The sequence below is a fragment of the Leuciscus leuciscus genome, assembly GCF_965113295.1.
Source record: "Leuciscus leuciscus genome assembly, chromosome: 1".
In the NCBI taxonomy this organism is placed as follows: Eukaryota; Metazoa; Chordata; class Actinopteri; order Cypriniformes; family Leuciscidae; genus Leuciscus; species Leuciscus leuciscus.
In genome coordinates this window covers 75,386,418-75,406,050 of record NC_138725.1, presented here as the reverse complement: position 1 = coordinate 75,406,050, position 19,633 = coordinate 75,386,418, and the positions used below count along the sequence as shown (strand labels likewise).

General features: G+C 38.2%; 1 protein-coding gene across 16 annotated transcripts in view; it reads right to left on the bottom strand.

The window, feature by feature from the left end:
* LOC309509795 (uncharacterized protein) overlaps positions 1-15,521 on the bottom strand; it is a 100,239-nt gene extending 84,718 nt beyond the window's left edge. For 11 of the 16 annotated variants that reach the window (XM_082184683.1, XM_082184696.1, XM_082184693.1 and 8 more), the window contains exons 1-4: positions 13,896-15,521; positions 11,517-11,627; positions 6,801-8,741; positions 3,725-3,898 (exon numbers count right to left, since the gene is read on the bottom strand). In XM_082184683.1, the coding sequence (XP_082040809.1) occupies positions 3,725-3,898; positions 6,801-8,741; positions 11,517-11,627; positions 13,896-15,472 (3,803 nt within the window). In that variant the 5' untranslated portion in view covers positions 15,473-15,521. The remainder of the gene's footprint in view (positions 1-3,724; positions 3,899-6,800; positions 8,742-11,516; positions 11,628-13,895) is intronic. The other 5 variants (XM_082184697.1, XM_082184687.1, XM_082184689.1 and 2 more) reach the window with 3 other exon arrangements.
* Positions 15,522-19,633: the final 4,112 nt, after the last annotated feature.

The following is a 19,633-nucleotide window of genomic DNA, read 5'->3' as shown; positions in this document are numbered from 1 at the left end:
TATGGCCGACACACACACGCACGCGCACACACACACACACGCACGCACACACACACACACACACACGCGCACACACACACACACACACACGGAACGGAGAGTGCGGCCGCGCACACGGAGGGGAAAAGACCCGCTCTCATGAAAGCTGCGCGAGAATGAAACCCGATCCCCATATTTTCGGCATTTCAATAGCAGCCGCAACAGGAAATCATTAAAACGAGGCAAAAAAAAAAGTGCTGCGTTAAATGCGTTATTTTTTTTTAACGCGTTAAACATCTCAAATTAATCGCAAAGATTAACGCGTTAATTCCCCCAGCCCTAATATATATATATATATATATATATATATATATATATATATATATATATATATATATATTAGTGGTGGGCCGTTATCGGCGTTAACGTGCTGCGTTAACGCGAGACTCTTATCGCACGATAAAAAAAATATCGCCGTTAATCTATTCTCCAAGTTGGGTTGGGAGATGGCTCTATACTACACAAGCTATGATGACGCAATCTACCCGCGGCCGCGAGGTAACCCCGGCTGCAACGCATATTCGTCGTCATCTTAAGTAAACACGGCTGAAAGTGAAAGCTGGTGAAAAAGATCGGTGCAAAATCCATTATTTGGACTTGGTTCGGGTTTAAGCCGTCAGACGAGCAGCAGCAAACTATATACAGAGTGTGTGGGGTAACAGTTCGGTAAGTTAACTCACGACTAATCCGTTCGACCACCTCAAATTCAAAACGAAACATGATATCACTGAATACCAGCGCGCGCGTATTATTCCCATTCCAATATATCTTAGTGGTGTAGCACATAATCTCGATTTTAAGAATCGTTGTTGTGTTTCTTTTTAACTGAAAAGACATCAGTTAGACAATATTCTAATTTTAAATTTGGGGTTTCATAAGCTCCAAGCCATAATAAACATTAGACCTACTTAAGTCTATGCAGCTAGTGTACTTAAATTGTATTTATCTGCAAAATTATGTTGTATACTTACAGTTTTGCACAATATATGTTCTCAAAACTACATACACCCTTTAAAAAAAAATACATTTAGCAGTTGTTTAGCATGGGTCTGTGTAATCTGTTCTGAAATGGTTTTATTATAATATACTGTATATCGTTATCGCAAGAGGCTGCAATGTATATCACAATATAGATTTTAGGCCATATCGCCCATCCCTAATTGATAGCCTATAGTAGTTGATAATAACATAGGCCTACCTAATGTTGCCTACGGACGGTAACGGTACAGTAGTAACCTTTTACAGTCTATGAGTAGAACAGCTTTCTCAAGCAGTTTGTGATGCATTTTGGAAACAGGAGATGAGCCCCTGGTCTAATGCGCCACCTGGCTTGAGAAACCCGTTCTCAAAGACTTACTTTTATAGTCATTATTTGGGTAGCATACATATTCTGAATGCCTTCGGCAGAATTCAAATGAGCCATTTTAATCTAGATTAATCTAGATTAATTTCTAAATTAATCTAGATTAATCTAGATTAAAAAAATTAATCTATGCCCACCTCTAATATATATATATATAATACGACATACGAGTAAACATTTAGGCTACAATTCCCCCAGCTTTCTGAGCTGTCATTGCGATCCATTGCTTTCCTATTGTTTACTTTGACCGCTCTACCTCATGTTACGTCACTTCAGGTTCGGCGGTTTTCAAATGCGGAAGTAAAAATTTCTCACAAAAACGACTCCAGAAGCCTAAATAGCGTTTTATAAGTATATGTTTATATTTAAATATAGTTCCTACATTATTTTTCTATACATTGGCTTACTGGGTACTCTAACCTGCAACATGGCCTTTAAGGATTCATTACTTGAATATAGACTAGGCTACATTGGAATAAACACTATAACATATTATTATTAGCAAACAAAAGCTTATTTGAGGTGGCAGATATTTTACAGTAAAAATGTATAATCTATCCAAAACTAATCAACAAAATGTTGTCTTTCATATGTCTGTAACATAGGTCTTTCGTTTATATAAGAAATATAAATGTTAATTTGCAGTTTAATACGTTGCTTATACAAATACATTTTATTTCAACATATTTCAGTCGATTTTTACTCAGTATAGCAATACAGTTTGCTAAAAGCGAAACATTCATTCACACACAGAAACGCGATTCAAATTTAAACCGTCTTTTTGCCAGTTGTGGTAAACAGCGCACATCTCTGCCGTTCATTCATTCACATACAGAAACGCGATTCACTTGAGAATGAAAAAAAAACTTACTACAGTATTCATAGCTCAGGATCCGTTGTCCTCGAAATACCAGCACTTCTGAGGTACATTTTCCATTATTATTATTACGATAGTATTATTCCTCACAGCGCCGCGAGACGGTGTAAACAAGTACAATGATCTGAATAAGCTTGATGTGTTTTCTCGAGCTGATGTGGGCGTTCACAGTTTGCAGGATTGCCTCAGTCATTTGCATTTGAATAGCGCGCGCTCTCCGTGGGCGGGGTCAAATTAAAAATAATGAGCTGAGATGAGAACGACAGACATCTCTCTCTTTTCATACAGATTGCATAAACTGAGAATATTTGTTTTTTATAAAAATTACTTCATTTAAAAGAAGAGAATTCAAGCTTCATGCCTGTGAGCCTGTGTGACTGTTTGACTGAGTATTCGCTGAGTTATGGTTCCTTTTCGGACGCGTTTCAGAATGGACTTAACTGACAGAGAGAAGGCAGAACTCGCTTCGTGTTTATTTTTCTTTATTTGGCAAAAAGCACAACACTTTGTTTTTATTGTGAGTATTCACAAAAAAATACACACTTAACAGGATCGATTGATGTATAACACAAGCATATAAGATAAAAATTAATAATTAGTATTTTGATTCTTTTTTGCACTGATAAGGAAAAAAACTAGCCTATCGCGCCGGCGCGAGAGCCGACCTCAGGGGGTTAATGACTGGCTCCGAAGGAGCAAAACAGTGTGGAACCAAACACACATCCAGCTTCAATGTGCAGCAAAAAGATAGAAGAAACAAACCTATCATCACCGTCGTTCCAACCCTAATTATGCACCAGGACAGTGGGTCTGGCTTTCTACTCCGGATCGTTGTGTACGCCTGCTCTGCAAGAAGCTCAGCTCCAGGTATGTGGGTCCTTTCAAAGTCTTAAGACAAATAACTCCCATATCATATTGTCTCCAACTGACTAATAATTACCGCATTTCTCGAGGTTCATGAGTTTGTCACATTTTTAAAAATAATCTTGATTTCTCACTTGTCTGCTTTTTTGGGCGAGTCGGAGTGAACAGCAGCACTAATCGAGTCTCATGAATGCAGTCATACTTTTGTTAAGCAACAAATAACATTTTGGTTTGTTTTTCACCAAATACTGTCATATACCCTCCAGAACACTTGGAATATATGACAATGCATGGGACCACTCTGTGATACTTTTGCATATTTTTTCAGCTTAATGCTGTTCGCTATTCACTCCATTATGTGAGCAGGGTTTTTTTTTTCTTTTTTTTTCTATGGTCCAAAAAAAGAAGGGCATACTGCATTAGAACAACAGCAGGGTGAGTAAATGATGACTTAATTTTTGGGTGAAATATCCTTTTAAGTAAGTTGCATAAAATATTAGAATATAACACATTAACAAATATATACATATATGACATATTACTGTTATTTTGCACAGACCAGTTGAAATCCCCTTAAATACCTTAATTTGTTGAGTTGACAGTTTGGACTCTTAAGTCCAGTAGAGAGCAGCTTCACTCCTGCATCATGCAGGTAATTGTTACTCAGGTCCAGCTCTCTCAGGGAGGAGTTTGATGATTGTAGAACTGAAGCCACAACTTCACAGTGCTGATCATTGAAATTACAGTCTGTTAATCTGAAAAAAGAGAGGACTCTGATTAAAAGGCATGCTGGTGTTCCCACCAGATCGCACGGCTTGTTTGGTTAACTAACTTCAACATAAAAGATCATGCTGATTGACATTCTGGTCTTTTTTAAGGAAGATTCGCCAATTTAAATAGACATGACTTCATATTTCATGAAGGTTATGTGTATAAAGTTTTATGTCTTTGTTTATACAAGCCTTTATAGTGAAAAAAAGTCTTGTTAGCTGAATAGTGTCATTTGAAATGATTTTTTTTTTGTTTTGTCAGACTTTTTATCTTATTTATTGATAGTACTGTGACACAAAGATAGGAGAGAAAGGAACAGGATCAGGAAGGGACCTAGCCTGGCAAGCCAGACCTACATCAAGATGTTAGGTCTGGCAACTCACCATAGACACGGCTCAATCCGAGGGGCGGGATAAACGATGGTCTTTCAAATTCCCTCGGCACGCAATAGGACATCGCTTCAACCAACCAGAGCGTTTTCCCAACAGCGGAGCTAACGTTAGTTGATAGATTCAACTTTTGCCATTTCTGGCCGGCAAAACTACGAACACATCTTCCTTTTTTAAGAATGACTTAAGTTCCGTTATTTCTTCTTTTCTCAAAGAAAAGCTTAACTACAAGTCTTCCAGAGTCACGGCCAAAGCTGATTCGAAAGACCGCTGTTCGTCATCAGCCATTCTTTGTTTTCAAGTAGCAGGGAATTCACACAGAACCGTCACAACTCTGTCGTAATTATGTTAAGCCCGTCCACCGACTCTATACGCTGATTTCACGCAGCCGCCATTTTGAAATCGAAAGTGAGGCTCCGGTGGGAAGAACCCCGGAAGTAAAGATAAACAACAATGCCTTGGATTACCAACCTGAAGCTGCTGCCGCGATTTACACTATTGGATGTTAATATTCAATATAGGATATGTATATAGTTCATTCCTGCTTCTTTTTTTACCTTCTGAATTATGTATAAAAAAAATATTTTCTTTATAAATGAATTTCACTGTATATAGTCTAAAGTATGAAAGAAATGTATGTACATTTTTAGAATTGACACAACATCATTAAACACAACAATATGCCATCGCATTCACGACTCTCCTGTGATTAAAGGCGACACTTCCGGTTTTCTTCCCACCGGAGCCTCGCTTTCGATTTCAAAATAACGGCTGCGTGAAATCAGCGTATACACGATGTGATTGGCCTGACCTGAGTTTGGTTGTTCCAGCTCAAAAAGTCAATGGAGAGTTGCTAGACTACCCTGGAAGCAAAATAAGTTTTGCTGCCACTAGGGTGCGTCTAGATTTCTAGGCTAGAAGGGACCTTGATTAATACCAAATCTCTGTTATGTATTTTTCAATTTTATTTGTATTACAATTTTCACAATACACATTGTTTCAATGCCGCAATTAACCTCTGGTTATAGTGGTTCTAAACCCTGCTTTTAACCCTGGCTAAAAGGAACGTTTCACATTTGTATGTTAGAAGTGGGATTAGCACCACTTCTTACACAGAGTAATGAAACCCTGGTCCGGAGAAGGATTAGAGTCGCTTTTGTGATGTTAATCCCGCATTGCGGTGCCAAACTTGCACAGTGTGAAACAATACAGTGTTAGAATGTTACGGCTAGATGCTTAGCAACGGACAGCCAATCAAGTCCCTCATGTTCACATGTGTTGGACAAGTCACAGAAATTGTATAAACAGTTGTTTCAGAGTTTGATGGGAAACATTTCAAATGGCAAATTGAAACCTCGCCAATTGGAGTGAAGAAGAGACATTTTCATTCTTACCTTTACAGTCCAAAAAGACCATATTAAAAAACTTGATAGCATTCAGCAAAATATAATACTGCCACAACCCATTCCTCAACAAACTTGATTACACATTGCTATTGATTTTGTCACTGATCTCCTGGCCTCCCAGGGTAACACTAATATACTAGTCATTACATTTTTTTCTAAGGCATGTCGATTAACACCTCTAGCTAAGCTCCCAACAGCTACAGTAGAACATTTCATCCACTTCATGTTTCGCTATCATGTACTACCTGAAGATATTGTCTCAGACCGGGGTTCCCAGTTCACATCTCGGGTCTGGATGGCCTTCCATCAATTCAATTTAAATATAAGCCTGACCTCAGGATATCACTCACAATTGAATGGTCAAAGCGAAAGCCTAAACCCAGAACTCACAAGGTATCTTAGAATGTACTGACAGCAGAATCGGTCGAACTGGAGCAACTTCTTACGCTGGGCTGAATATGCTCAAAATTCCCTTCAGAAACCCTCCACTGGCATTACACCTTTCCAATGAGTCCTGGGACTTCAACCACCTCTATTTCCCTGGTCAAGGGAACTCTCTGAGGTACTGGCCATTAATGACTGGCTCTGACAGAGAAAGACAGTGTGGAACCAAACACACGTCCAGCTTCAACGTGCAGCAAAAAGAAACAAGCTTATCATCACAGTCGTTACAACCCAAATTATGTTTTTGTTTTTTTATAATCTTGATTTCTCACTAGTCTGCTTTTTTGGGCGAGTCGGAGTGAACGGCAGCACTAATCGAGTCTCATGAATGCAGTCACACTTTTGTTAAGTAACAAATAAAATGTTGGTTTGTCTTTCACCAAATACTGTTATATACCCCCCAGAACACTTGGAATATATGACAGGTGTCGCATGGGACCATTGATACTTTTGCCTCTTTTTTTAGCTCGATGCTGGTCGCTATTCACTCCCATTATGTGAATGGGTGTGAGCGGAAATAATTAATTTTTTTTAATTCTCCTTCTATGGTCATTACAGTGCATTTACCAGAAGAAAATCTATAATTATGGGGGTATTATATGACTTTTTCAATTCAGTTGATATAATGTTCGTATTTTCACACTCACAGAGCTTTTCTGCAGTTCCTCAGAGCAGGTAACAATCTCCTTCGACCCTCTTGTGATGATGTGATGCTGTACTTTTTAAGGTCAAACTCTTCCATCACCTCCTCTGACATCAGGATCATGTTTGCCAAAGTTGAACATTGTGCAAGAGAAAGAGATTTGTTTTTTGTTCCAGATTTTAAAAATGCCTGCATTTCTTCAACAACAGAATTATTCTTCATCTCAATCAAGCAGTGTGACAGATTCATCCATCTTTCAGGACTGACATTGTTTTTTTGACCTCGTCTGAGATTGTGGATTATTTTCTTGATGCTCTCTGGGTTGTTCTCTGTGTGAATCAGCAGATCCTGTAAGAGTCTCTGATTGGACTCCAGTGAGATCCCATGAAGGAATCGAAGGAAAAGATCCAGGTGTCCATTTTTACTTATCAAGGCTTTATTCGTTGCTTCCTTCAGAAACACATCCAGAGAAACATTTCCAGATTGAGTTCTGGACTTTCCTGTGAGGAACATTTTCAGAACTTCACTGTTCTTGTGTAAATAACAGAGAAACACTTGCAGTGCTGCAAAAAACTCCTGAAAGCTGAGATGTACAAAGCTGTAAACCTTCCTGTGATAAATCACAGATTCCTCTCTGAAGATCTCAGTGCAAATCCCAGAATACACTGAGGCATCAGTAACGTCTATGCCGCTCTCAATCAGGTCCTCCTCATAGAACATGACATTGCCCTTCATCAGCTGATTGAAAGCCAGTTCAGCAAGTTTCACAATCACTCCTCTGTTGGACTGCAGGAGTTTCTCTGGATCTCTCTCTTCATACTTCTGGTTCCTCATGCTAGTCTGAATGAGGAGGAAGTGTATGTACATTTCAGTCAGAGTTTGAGGGATTTCTGCACTGAGATCTTGTTTCAGGATGTTTTGAAGCACAGTGGCTGAGATCCAGCAGAAGACGGGTATGTGGCACATGATGTGGAGGCTTCTTGCTCTTCTGATGTGTGAGATGATTCTGCTGGCTTGATGCTCATCACTGATTTTCTTCCTGAAATATTCCTCCTTCTGAGGGTCATTGAATCCCTGAATTTCTGTCACACGGTTGATGTAGTTTGAGGGGATCTGATTGGCTGCTGCTGGTCTGGTGGTGATCCAGATGAGAGCAGAGGGAAGCAGATCTCCTTTCATGAGGTTTGACATCAACACACCCACTGATGAAGACTCAGTCACATCAGAAACTTTCTCACTGTCTGAAAACATCAGTGTAATTCTGCTTTCATCCAGACCATCAAAGATGAACACAATTTTACATTCATCATAAATCTTAGAGTCCAGATCATGAAGTTCAGGATGAAAGTCCAGCAGAAGTCTGTGAAGACTGTACTGATGATCTTTAATCAAGTTCAGCTCTCTAAATGGAAGAACAAACATGACATCTACATCCTGATTGGCTCTTCCCTCGGCCCAGTCTAGAATGAACTTCTGCACAGAGACGGTTTTTCCAATTCCAGCGATGCCTTTAGTAAGAACAGTCTTGATTTTGTCCTTCTTCTCTCTTCTCTTCTCCTCATATCCTAGTTCAGGTGAAGGATCAAAGATGTCATTGCAGTGGATTGGAGTGTCTTGAAGTGTCTTGTAACTTTTCTCCATCTGTAGCACCTCATGTTCTTCATTCACTCCTTCACTCTCTCCCTCTATGATGTACAGCTGTGTGTAAATCCTGTTCAGGAGGGTCTGATTCTCTTGTAGTTTGATTCCCTCAAATAAGCTCTCATACTTGTTCTTCATGCTGGTTTTGTGCTGGTCTTTGACTCTCTGCAGATCTTTATGCACTGGCTGGTGAGACTCGAGCTGCAGGGCTGCTTCTGTGCCATTATGACTGATGTGTTTCTGACAGGAGGAGGATGTGCTGGTCTGACAGGACACATCTCTGATCTGGTCAGCTCTCACACCACTGAAAACACATTAAGATGAACAGAGACACAAAAACAAACAGAAAAGGCCTTTGTGAACAAAGAAAAATATTTAAAGGTCCCATTCCATGGATTATTTTTATTATTTTATCATGTTTCCAGGGGTGCCCTTATAACGTTAGTATGTTTTTTAGATCAAAAATTGTTATAATTTAGAAATAAAAGGCATATTTCCTAGCCTGGTTTCATTCCCTGGTTTGAACACTCTGTTTGAAGGGGCGTGTCTGCTGAGAGACTTCAGCGTAAACGCCCTCTGCTGTGATTGGCTGAAATGCTTGCATATGAAATATCTGGCATTACATGTGAAACTATCTGGAAAACTTTTACTATTACAGCTATTATACGTTTTTACTATTACAGCTATCGGGATTAACGAATCGTGAGAAGTTTTTTAAGTATTTAGATCTATTTCAATCACATAAAAAATTGCAGTGACGAGCATTGAGCAGATGACAGCCTGTTGATCGCGTGAAAAAAGATCTTATCATTGCAACGCAGTTTCAGCACTCACTAATGATTTCACCAATGCAAACATGAGGTATATAAATACAGTAAGAGCTTCGTTGTGCAGTGTAACAGCGTCATTGATTTCATAACGAGTTTTGGCAAGTGTCCATATTAAACTCGCGCTGTGTGATTGACAGCTTGGACGATTGGAAAGGGGTTGTTCTTTGATCGCTTTCTGTATATTAATCACAGTTTAAGTAAGATTATTTTCATCCTACTAAGAGAAACGATGTGAAGTTGATCGCTACTTCCATATTAAATCACTACTTGTACTTACCGCTTGCTGGAATATAGTTGAAATTTCCCCCTTCGTCAATATGAAACGCTGAGAGAAGCCTGCTTGATATTATCCCAGGTTAGAAAAACAGTCCGTGGTGAAAAGGACAGAGCAAACTAACAACTTCGAATTAAACTTTGCGGTATCCGATTATAGGTAAACATCAACCGTCTGTTGACATTTCGCCATCAATACGCCTGTGTTCCTGTGGGCGGAGGTTAGTCTAAACACGGTTCTGGTGATGTCATTAATGCAGGAAGTAGAGGGGTGTAGTCCAATCGAGCCGTTTTATGTAGTCAACTTCTGTTAAATAAAATATCTCGCTTGGCATTGAACTTTGAGCTTTATAATTTTACAGATATTATTTATACTCTAACAACAACATTACACACTAACTAAAGTTTGAAACATGGGATCACGAAGAACGGGACCTTTAAATAGGTTTAATATGAAAATCGTAGAAATAAGTGTTTTGTAAGATTTGTAAGACAAATTTGATTATTGTGGTGTGATATGATTACATGTAAATGGAGACTGATGACAGAGACTGCAAACACTTCTGGATTTCCTAGTTGCACATTGAAATCCCATTTACCACAAGTGAGGCGTGTGAAAAGTCAGAGAAGATTATGGGGCTGTTTACACCTGGCCACTTCATGCATCTTCTCAGATCGGACAGCTATATGATTTATCAAAATGATTCCATTTACACCTGATCACCTAAATGTTTTCACAAAATGGATATAAATCCGATCTTAAATTCCCCGCGCTATATGCAGATTTAATGGAGTTCATGTCAGCGAAAGCAACAGATATGAGCTCCATTTTATTGATAATCAGCTAATCTCAAAATCAAAAACGCAGTAAGAGAGAGCGACAACAGCCCTGGTAAGATCATTTCGTTTCTTTACTTTTAATGAGGATGATTGTGTGTTAAGCGTCTACGACTTACTTTCACTTTGTTTTGTGATAGTTTGCACATTGGCTTGATGAATAGATGCTCAGCTGCTCATCTGTGGCGATGCGTGTTCCAGTACCGTCGTCATATCTGGCTATAACATTACATATAGCCTATAACACGCTCTCACACGTTTATTTTTTTTGCATTGTTGGGAGGGGTAAAATTTAAATATGTGGTTTCAAAAACCAGATGCATTTACACTTGTCCAGTTTCGTCTGGAATGCGTCTCAGACCTCCTCCTGAAGTGGTTTGAGCGATCAGATTCAAATCCATCTCGAATGCGTTTCGGAGGGCATTTACACCTGGTCTTTTCACGATCGGATAGCTATAAGATCACAGAGAACACATGAAGTGGCCAGGTGTAAACAGCCCCTTTATGTCTAAATAACCTGCCATCTTTCCTTTAGAAATAGAAAAATCACATATTTTATGCCAATCATAGATTTTCCTATTATCTTGATCAGCTGATATGAATCCTGATTTTTTAAAGTTCTTTCATATTTTCTCTCACTGTCTGGTTTGAGCAGTCTTGCATTTTTTGTGTCATCAACATATGATTGGCAAGTTTAGAAATAATCAGTCGATTCATAGGAAGTTATTATTGGCTGATTTATGGCAGATCGATCAGTTTTTCTTACATTTACATTAAAAAACGTACATTTATATATTGATATTAAAATATTGAAATGAGCAGAGATTTTGGGGAACCCAGATTGGGAACCACTGATTTTATTTATTCCTAGCCAGAATTTTCTCATTTCAGTTTTTATCAAGATTTAAAGGATAACTGTCAATATAACACTGATGCAACATGTAACAAAAATCATTCCAGTGTAAATGTAGATCTAACAGGGAAATGACAGACAGAAGCGTAAGAAAACACTATTTAAGACACTTTAACAAAGTGAAAGGATTCCTTTCTTTGCATCTTGAATTCCACTTGTTACTTGTTATACATGTTAAAGTTCTGAATGTGTTCATGTGTCTCTCACTCTTCATGATGATACTCACACAGGGTCAAAGGTCACTGCTCCATCACTGAATTCTGGGGGCTCTTGCCTCTTCATGGACACACAGTTGGATCCTGGAGAAGCTGCTCTCTTTCTCTTCCTGTTGTTGATACTGAGAAAAAAACAAACAGAAATATTTTAAATTGTTTCTTTGCAGATTTTTTTGGGCAACAAAACTGTAATTTATGGAGCAGTATGTGTATTATGCATAGTTTTAGAGAAAACATGTTTTATTAATGGTAGGGTAAATGGGACTCAAGGCGCACCGGGGTATAATGTGCGTTTTTGTTAATTTTCACAAAGATTTCATGGTGCACCGAATATTATGTTGTATGAATAACTAAACATGCAATATATCAAAAGAAAAAAACAGACCATTTGCTTTTCAGTTAGTTTGTACGAGTCGTTGTTGGTAGTGTAGTTTACCTGGGGTTTTCATATGCTCTCAATTGGATTATTTGCCATGATCTTGGGTCTGGATTGTTTATGTTTTGCCTTTTGTTATTAAATCTGTTTAAGCATTTGGATTGGCCCTGTCCTTATCCTTGCGCACCCGTTACAGTGGGTAAGTTTCATGACGAAAGCAACATTCTGAGCAAAAAGCTGAGAAAGTGACTAGCAGCCTTGTCACCTGAGCTGAATACTGTGCGCTGATTGGCTAAAACGGACTTATCGGGTTGTGTTCAAACAACAAGGGTGCTTGTCGGTTTCTGCTGTAAAACATGAACTTGCGATGCCTTGACAATGGACAATACCAGCTTTTGTGACAAAACGTGTTTAAGATTCAGAATGTGCTATATGTGGAGGATAACACACAGCAGTAAGTTATTTTTTTTTAAACATGCCGTTTATCAGTTTTAGCAAATTAACTTATTAACAGTGAATTAGTCAATGAATTGCTATAAGTTGACTTTCAATGTCGATGCCTTTTGTCAGTTATAGTTTTTTATTTATTTATGTCCACTTTTTAAAACATATTTAAACATATTTAATATTTTGAGGAGCTACTTTAGAATATTTTAACTGGAATGGACCACTAGTGGAAACTTTTTCATTTTATTTACATTTAATTCAAGTTCAGTGTAAAACTTTATTTTTACTTCTGTTGTTTGCTTGCTTTCACTTCAGCAATAAAACCCTATGTGTATTTTATCAAAAGAGGCCAGTGGTCCAAAGCATTCATGAAATTAAAACCCTTCAAGTTTTTAAATCACCAAATGGAGTTTGAATGTCACCTAGTGGCCATATTGGCTACTGCGCCTATAACTCCCAGAGCATATTGATAGTTTGAGACACATTTGAAAGACAAATTGTTTGGATTTACCACTTTGACTTGCAGTTTTAGGTGCCCAGGCACAGGTGTTATATTAATAGAAAATAAAAATAAATGTAAAGCAGCACATTAAGTTCAGCAACCATTTAAGTTTGGATATGCAATTTTCCAGTCTATTTTTCAGTCAGGCCTTCTGAGGGTAATCCGTGCGGTTTTGTCGTAAAAATATACATATTTAAAACTTTATAAATGAAAATAACTGGCTTCCGGCAACGGTCGACGCGCGTTCACGGAGATGGATGCTGGCGTATGATGTAGGACGTAGTGTAGGAAGCGTCGTGACGTAGAACGAACGTAGAGTTTTGTTTTGCTCTGCTCTCTGGCTGCACTGTCACGTTTGTTCTACGTCACAACGGTTCCTACACTACGTCCTACGTCATACGCCAGCATCCATCTCCGTGAACGCGCGTCGACCGTTGCCGGAAGCCAGTTATTTTCATTTATAAAGTTTTAAATATGTATATTTTTACGACAAAACCGCACGGATTACCCTCAGAAGGCCTTCGTTTATCCCCCTGGAGCCGGATGGATTACTTTTGTGAAGGATGCATGCACATTTTGCGACTTGAAGGAGGTGGACCCCATAGCTTCACATTATAACCACTGAAAGATCTAAGACATTTTCTAAAATAACTGAAAATGTGTTCGTCTGAAAAAAGATTGACATATGGATCTCGAACGGCTTGAGGGTGAGTAAATCATGGGTTAAATATCATTTTTGGCCGAACTATCCCTTTAAGAATAGGGTCGCCAGGTAAGGGGCAAATGAGACTCACTAGTTATCTGGATATCTATAGATATATTCAATTTTGATACATATATTATATAGCCTTTTTACCCTTTAATTTAACAACTATTTGTGCGGCCATACACACACTTGTGTTTGTGTGTTATTGCCAGTGTTGTAGTTTTTAGGGGCGATGAATAATATAATATAATATAATATAATATAATATAATATAATATAATATAATATAATATAATATAATATATCTTGTCTAGAGCGCCAGCAGAATATGGACCGGCCCTGAAATTCATGTTACTCACGCAGGGTCAGAGGTCACAGCAGGTCCATCACTGAGATCAGGGGGAATAAACATGGAGATGTTACTCTTCATAGACACACAGCTGAATCCTGAAGATGGTCCATCACTGAACATAGGGGGATTCATCATGGAGTTGTTACTCTTTAAAGACACACAGCTGAATCCTGAAGATGGTCCATCACTGAACATAGGGGGATTGATCATGGAGTTGTTACTCTTCATAGACACACAGCTGAATCCTGAAGATGGTCCATCACTGAACATAGGGGGATTGATCATGGAGTTGTTACTCTTCATAGACACACAGCTGAATCCTGAAGATGGTCCATCACTGAACATAGGGGGATTGATCATGGAGTTGTTACTCTTCATAGACACACAGCTGAATCCTGAAGATGGTCCATCACTGAACATAGGGGGATTGATCATGGAGTTGTTACTCTTCATAGACACACAGCTGAATCCAGAAGATGGTCCATCACTGAACATAGGGGGATTGATCATGGAGTTGTTACTCTTCATAGACACACAGCTGAATCCTGAAGATGGTCCATCACTGAACATAGGGGGATTGATCATGGAGTTGTTACTCTTCATAGACACACAGCTGAATCCAGAAGATGGTCCATCACTGAACATAGGGGGATTGATCATGGAGTTGTTACTCTTTAAAGACACACAGCTGAATCCAGAAGATGGTCCATCACTGAACATAGGGGGATTGATCATGGAGTTGTTACTCTTCATAGACACACAGCTGAATCCAGAAGATGGTCCATCACTGAACATAGGGGGATTGATCATGGAGTTGTTACTCTTTAAAGACACACAGCTGAATCCAGAAGATGGTTCATCACTGAACATAGGGGGATTGATCATGGAGTTGTTACTCTTTAAAGACACACAGCTGGATCCTGAAGATGGTCCATCACTGAACATAGGGGGATTGATCATGGAGTTGTTACTCTTTAAAGACACACAGCTGAATCCAGAAGATGGTCCATCACTGAACATAGGGGGATTGATCATGGAGTTGTTACTCTTTAAAGACACACAGCTGAATCCAGAAGATGGTCCATCACTGAACATAGGGGGATTGATCATGGAGTTGTTACTCTTTAAAGACACACAGCTGGATCCTGAAGATGGTCCATCACTGAACATAGGGGGATTGATCATGGAGTTGTTACTCTTTAAAGACACACAGCTGAATCCAGAAGATGGTCCATCACTGAACATAGGGGGATTGATCATGGAGTTGTTACTCTTTAAAGACACACAGCTGGATCCTGAAGATGGTCCATTACTGAACATAGGGGGATTGATCATGGAGTTGTTACTCTTTATAGACACACAGCTGAATCCAGAAGATGGTCCATCACTGAACATAGGGGGATTGATCATGGAGTTGTTACTCTTCATAGACACACAGCTGGATACTGGAGATGGTCCATTACTGAGATCAGGGGGAATAAACATGGATCTATTACTCTTCATGGACACACAGCTGGATACTGGAGATGCTGCTCTCTGAGTGTGAACAGACGCCTCCTCCTCTCTCTCCTCACACACACTCATTTTACAGGTACGGTTCTCCTCCTCTCTCTCCTCACACACTCATTTTACAGGTTCGTTCTCCTCCTCTCTCTCCTCACACACTCATTTTACAGGTTCGTTCTCCTCCTCTCTCTCCTCACACACTCATTTTACAGGTACGGTTCTCCTCCTCTCTCTCCTCACACACTCATTTTACAGGAAGTTTGCTCATTCTCTTCCTCCTTGATGAGAGACTTTTCAGACCTGTATGTGGACACAGAAAACATGCACAAAACACAAATTAATTTCATTCGCTTTAACGCAGCATTAACAGTTTTTCTCCAGTTACTGTAAGTAATGTTGGTTTGTAGAGCAACATGTCGGTCACACTTTCAAACACTGTGTTTAAACACTGGATTCACCTTCACTTTAATGACTGAACTCTTGCAGGTGTTTTTCACAATCCGTTTAGTCGTCTCGCATTAAGCAAATATTATGTTATTTTTACGCGTTTATGTGTTTATCCTGCGACTACACTTCCTTTCCCCAGTCTTACTGCGTCACTGAACACTTAGGCCTATAGATTATATAAATAATTAAATTGTTCAAAGTAAACCAAAGATTTCAACATTAAATTAACATTCTCCTGTTAAAGGAAAAAAGTAAGTGCAAGTTTAACCATTTTCAGCCATTTTATGAGTGTTACAGTTGACGTGTTGTGAAGTAAGATTTAACGAAAGTAACTTTCCACTTTATCGTGTATTTGAGTTTGAGTTCATCATAAGGTCTGTCGAGACGCAAATACTCTATCGATATTACAGGTGTGAAAAGTTTAACGAACTTACTGTCACATGTGAAGCGATTGCTGATTTTCTATCTTCCGAAATGGCGTCTTTACAGTCACCGGCTGCTTTCGGTTTCACTGTGAGACGCCAATATTATGAAGCTGCAGACCCAGAGTCCCGCATTCTCAGACCCCTCGTTTTTCGAGACAGCGCCTCCTGCTGTTCCGAAGATCGTATAACACCCTTATCCAAATGCCATTGAAAACAATAGGATGCAATATTACGGTCTCGTTTTATTTAAAGTTATCCAAATAAATATTTGCGTTCCCTGCTTAATGCATGTGCCAAAAAAAAAAACTCATTGTGTTCTCTGACTAACAAATTACCCAGTAGGCTAGTTATTTTTTGAAAATTACTGATGGAAGGGATACAATTACAGATTGAACTATCTTCTGAAAAATATTATGTGATATTATATTGCTACAATGTTTTATTTATTTATTCGAATTCCAATTTTTCTTTCAGTTCAACCTATAATGGTCTAATTAACATTATACCATGCTAACATTACAAAACCTGTTTTTTGATATTTTGAATGCAAAGCAAAACTCAAATAAGAATAGACAAAACACCAATAATAAACAATTCTGTACTTTATTTAACGATCACCTAAACATCATCTTGCTGTAAACAGGACAAAGCAAAGAAAAAAGGAAGAAAGAATTGTGTTAGTGGCTTTACTTTTCGTCTTCAATTGCATTAAAAAAAACTCCTCATTTATAAGTCGCTTTGGATAAAAGCGTCTGCTAAATGAATAAATGTAAAATGTAATGTAAATGCATAAGGTAAAATAATTACTTTCTGGTAGGCGAATGTTCCTTCTTTTTTCATTCTTTTTGCAATCGCTCTGTCAAATTCCTCGACTTCACTAAAATAAAAGATGAATGCCATTGTCAAAAATATTGTGTAATAATCTTTTTTGCAAATTTTTTTTTTTTTTGCAAATGCAAATTACAAGCATACCTAGGGTGATAACAAGTAGGAACACCTCCTCAGCCTCCTGCCAGGATAATGCCTGCATCTCACATAGGCCATGAATGATGGCCTGTCCATATAAATAAATAAATTAATATATAAAACATTTCAGTCAATACAAATTAAAAGAAGGAACCCAAACAAAATGCCAAATGACACATTCTAGCTCACATGTTAATACCATAGACTGGTTAATACATAGTGAAGGCATAGTACATTTGATTATTAGGCAATTGTATGAGTTGTAAATGGCTGGCAACAACTTCATATCACAGTTAAATTAATATTGATTAATTTTAATACTTACATTTTATAAGAACTAATTTAAGTAGTCTACATAAATTATATAAAGTAAAATAATTACTCCGGCATTAATTAATTCAATTTATAGTTTTAGGAGAAAAGGTCCGGTAATTAAAAAAAAGGTCAAAAGGTAAATCTGATTAAATAATTAATGATGACATTCTTTGATATTAACACACTTAATGTATTTAATTGGTCTACTTTAATGTCAACTAATTTTAATCAAATTTTTACAATGGCTTGTCTACAAAAAGTCCAAGGTTAAAGGCTAACGTTAGCTATCAAAATATTTTCGGGGGAAAAAGGCGAAAAAACATACATTAACGGCTCAAATTTTGTTACAAACTATCTTTACAAATATTAAATGGACTAACGTTATTCATATGTTGGTGTATCGATGAGCTATAAAGTAGTTTGATTAAAAAAGAAATCGAATGAGTATGATTCGCTTAATAAAATTGATGATACTCACGTTTTGGCTTAAAGGGATAGTTCACTTTGAAATTAAATTTTGGTATGTTTTAGCTTACCTCAAGGGCATCCAAGATGTAGGTGTCTTTTTTTCCGCAGTAGTTTCAATTTTGATATTTTTAGGTCAAACCGTTCTTGTCTGTCAGTCATATAATGCAGGTCTATGGTCACCACCTCAAAGAGCATGCACAGAGTCCAAATTAAAACAATTCCCCATCGTAAGTACACATTGATGGCCTAAGACATGAAACGAGCGGTTTGTGTGAGAAAACGAACAGTATTTATATAGTTTTTACCTCTTGAACACAGCCATGTCGAAGTGATCTGAGGGCGCGCTCGCATCCTGCTGTGTGACGTGTGCGCAGACTGGTGCATAGATATATACACTAGATGTCGCCTTGGCTACTGCAGTTCATTGTAAACCATAGCCAAGGCGACATCTAGTGTATATACCTATGCACCAGTCTGCGCACACGTCACACAGCAGGATGCGAGTGCGCTCTCAGATCACTTCGACATGGCTGTGTTCAAGAGGAAAAAACGATATAAATACATATATAAATATGGCTGCAACTTATATTGCAGCCATAAAGCATACAAGTATAAATGAAGTAAAGTTATTTATGCACTTGCAGGTAGGCTAGTTCCTCCAAATGACAGTTATCTGAGAGGGTTTATTCACTGTCCAGTGCAATGGAAACAAATGGACATTACAAAGTCCACTTACTGCACATATTTCAGCCACCACTTTCTTGGGAACAGATACAAGTGTTGGTGTATTATGTAAAAGTGCACAAAAGAGGAAAACACAATGTCATTACAATGAACTACACTCGGGAAAAATGTGATCAATAACTCATGGCAAAATATATTTACATTAACATAAGTTTATCAGTTTTCACTTTCACAAGTCAAAGCAATTCATCATTACTCAAGATTTAACAGTTGAAATGACTATACGGTATAGGGGTGTGCATTGGCACTGCCCTCACAATTCGATTCGATGACGATTGACCAGGTAACGATTCGATTCAATTCGATTCTACGATGCATTGCGATGCATCAAAATTCTACTGCACATAACAAGGCAAATTTTTCATCAGTCATGAGGCAATACAAGCAGTCAGATATTGAACGACAGATTTTATTGGCTGCTATGTGTGTATTATATCTCTCCTGTATCTTTGACATAAATGTCATTAAATAAAATAAAATTGAATGGTACAGGGTTTTAATTACCCGTCTATCGCGGTCATCTCCCTCCGCCTCAGCCATCTTGATTGTTGTTGTTGTTATGCCCCCGGAAGTAATTGAAACTTCACAACTTTATTGTCCAACTCAAGGCCAGAAAATAAACAGTGACATAATCGATTATGGCACTTTGCCGCATCGATGCTGAATCGTGCATGCCCCGCATTGCGATGCATCGCTGAATCGATTATTGTTGACACCACTACTATACGGCCTTAATTTAATGCAGCAAAAATTATTTTACAGTATTTTACTATTAAGATCTTTTCTTCTTTTTTTTCTCAGCCTTTTTCTTGGTTGCTTTTATAAACAGACAACCATTTATTTAACAGTGCCTTTTATAAAAGAGACTATAATA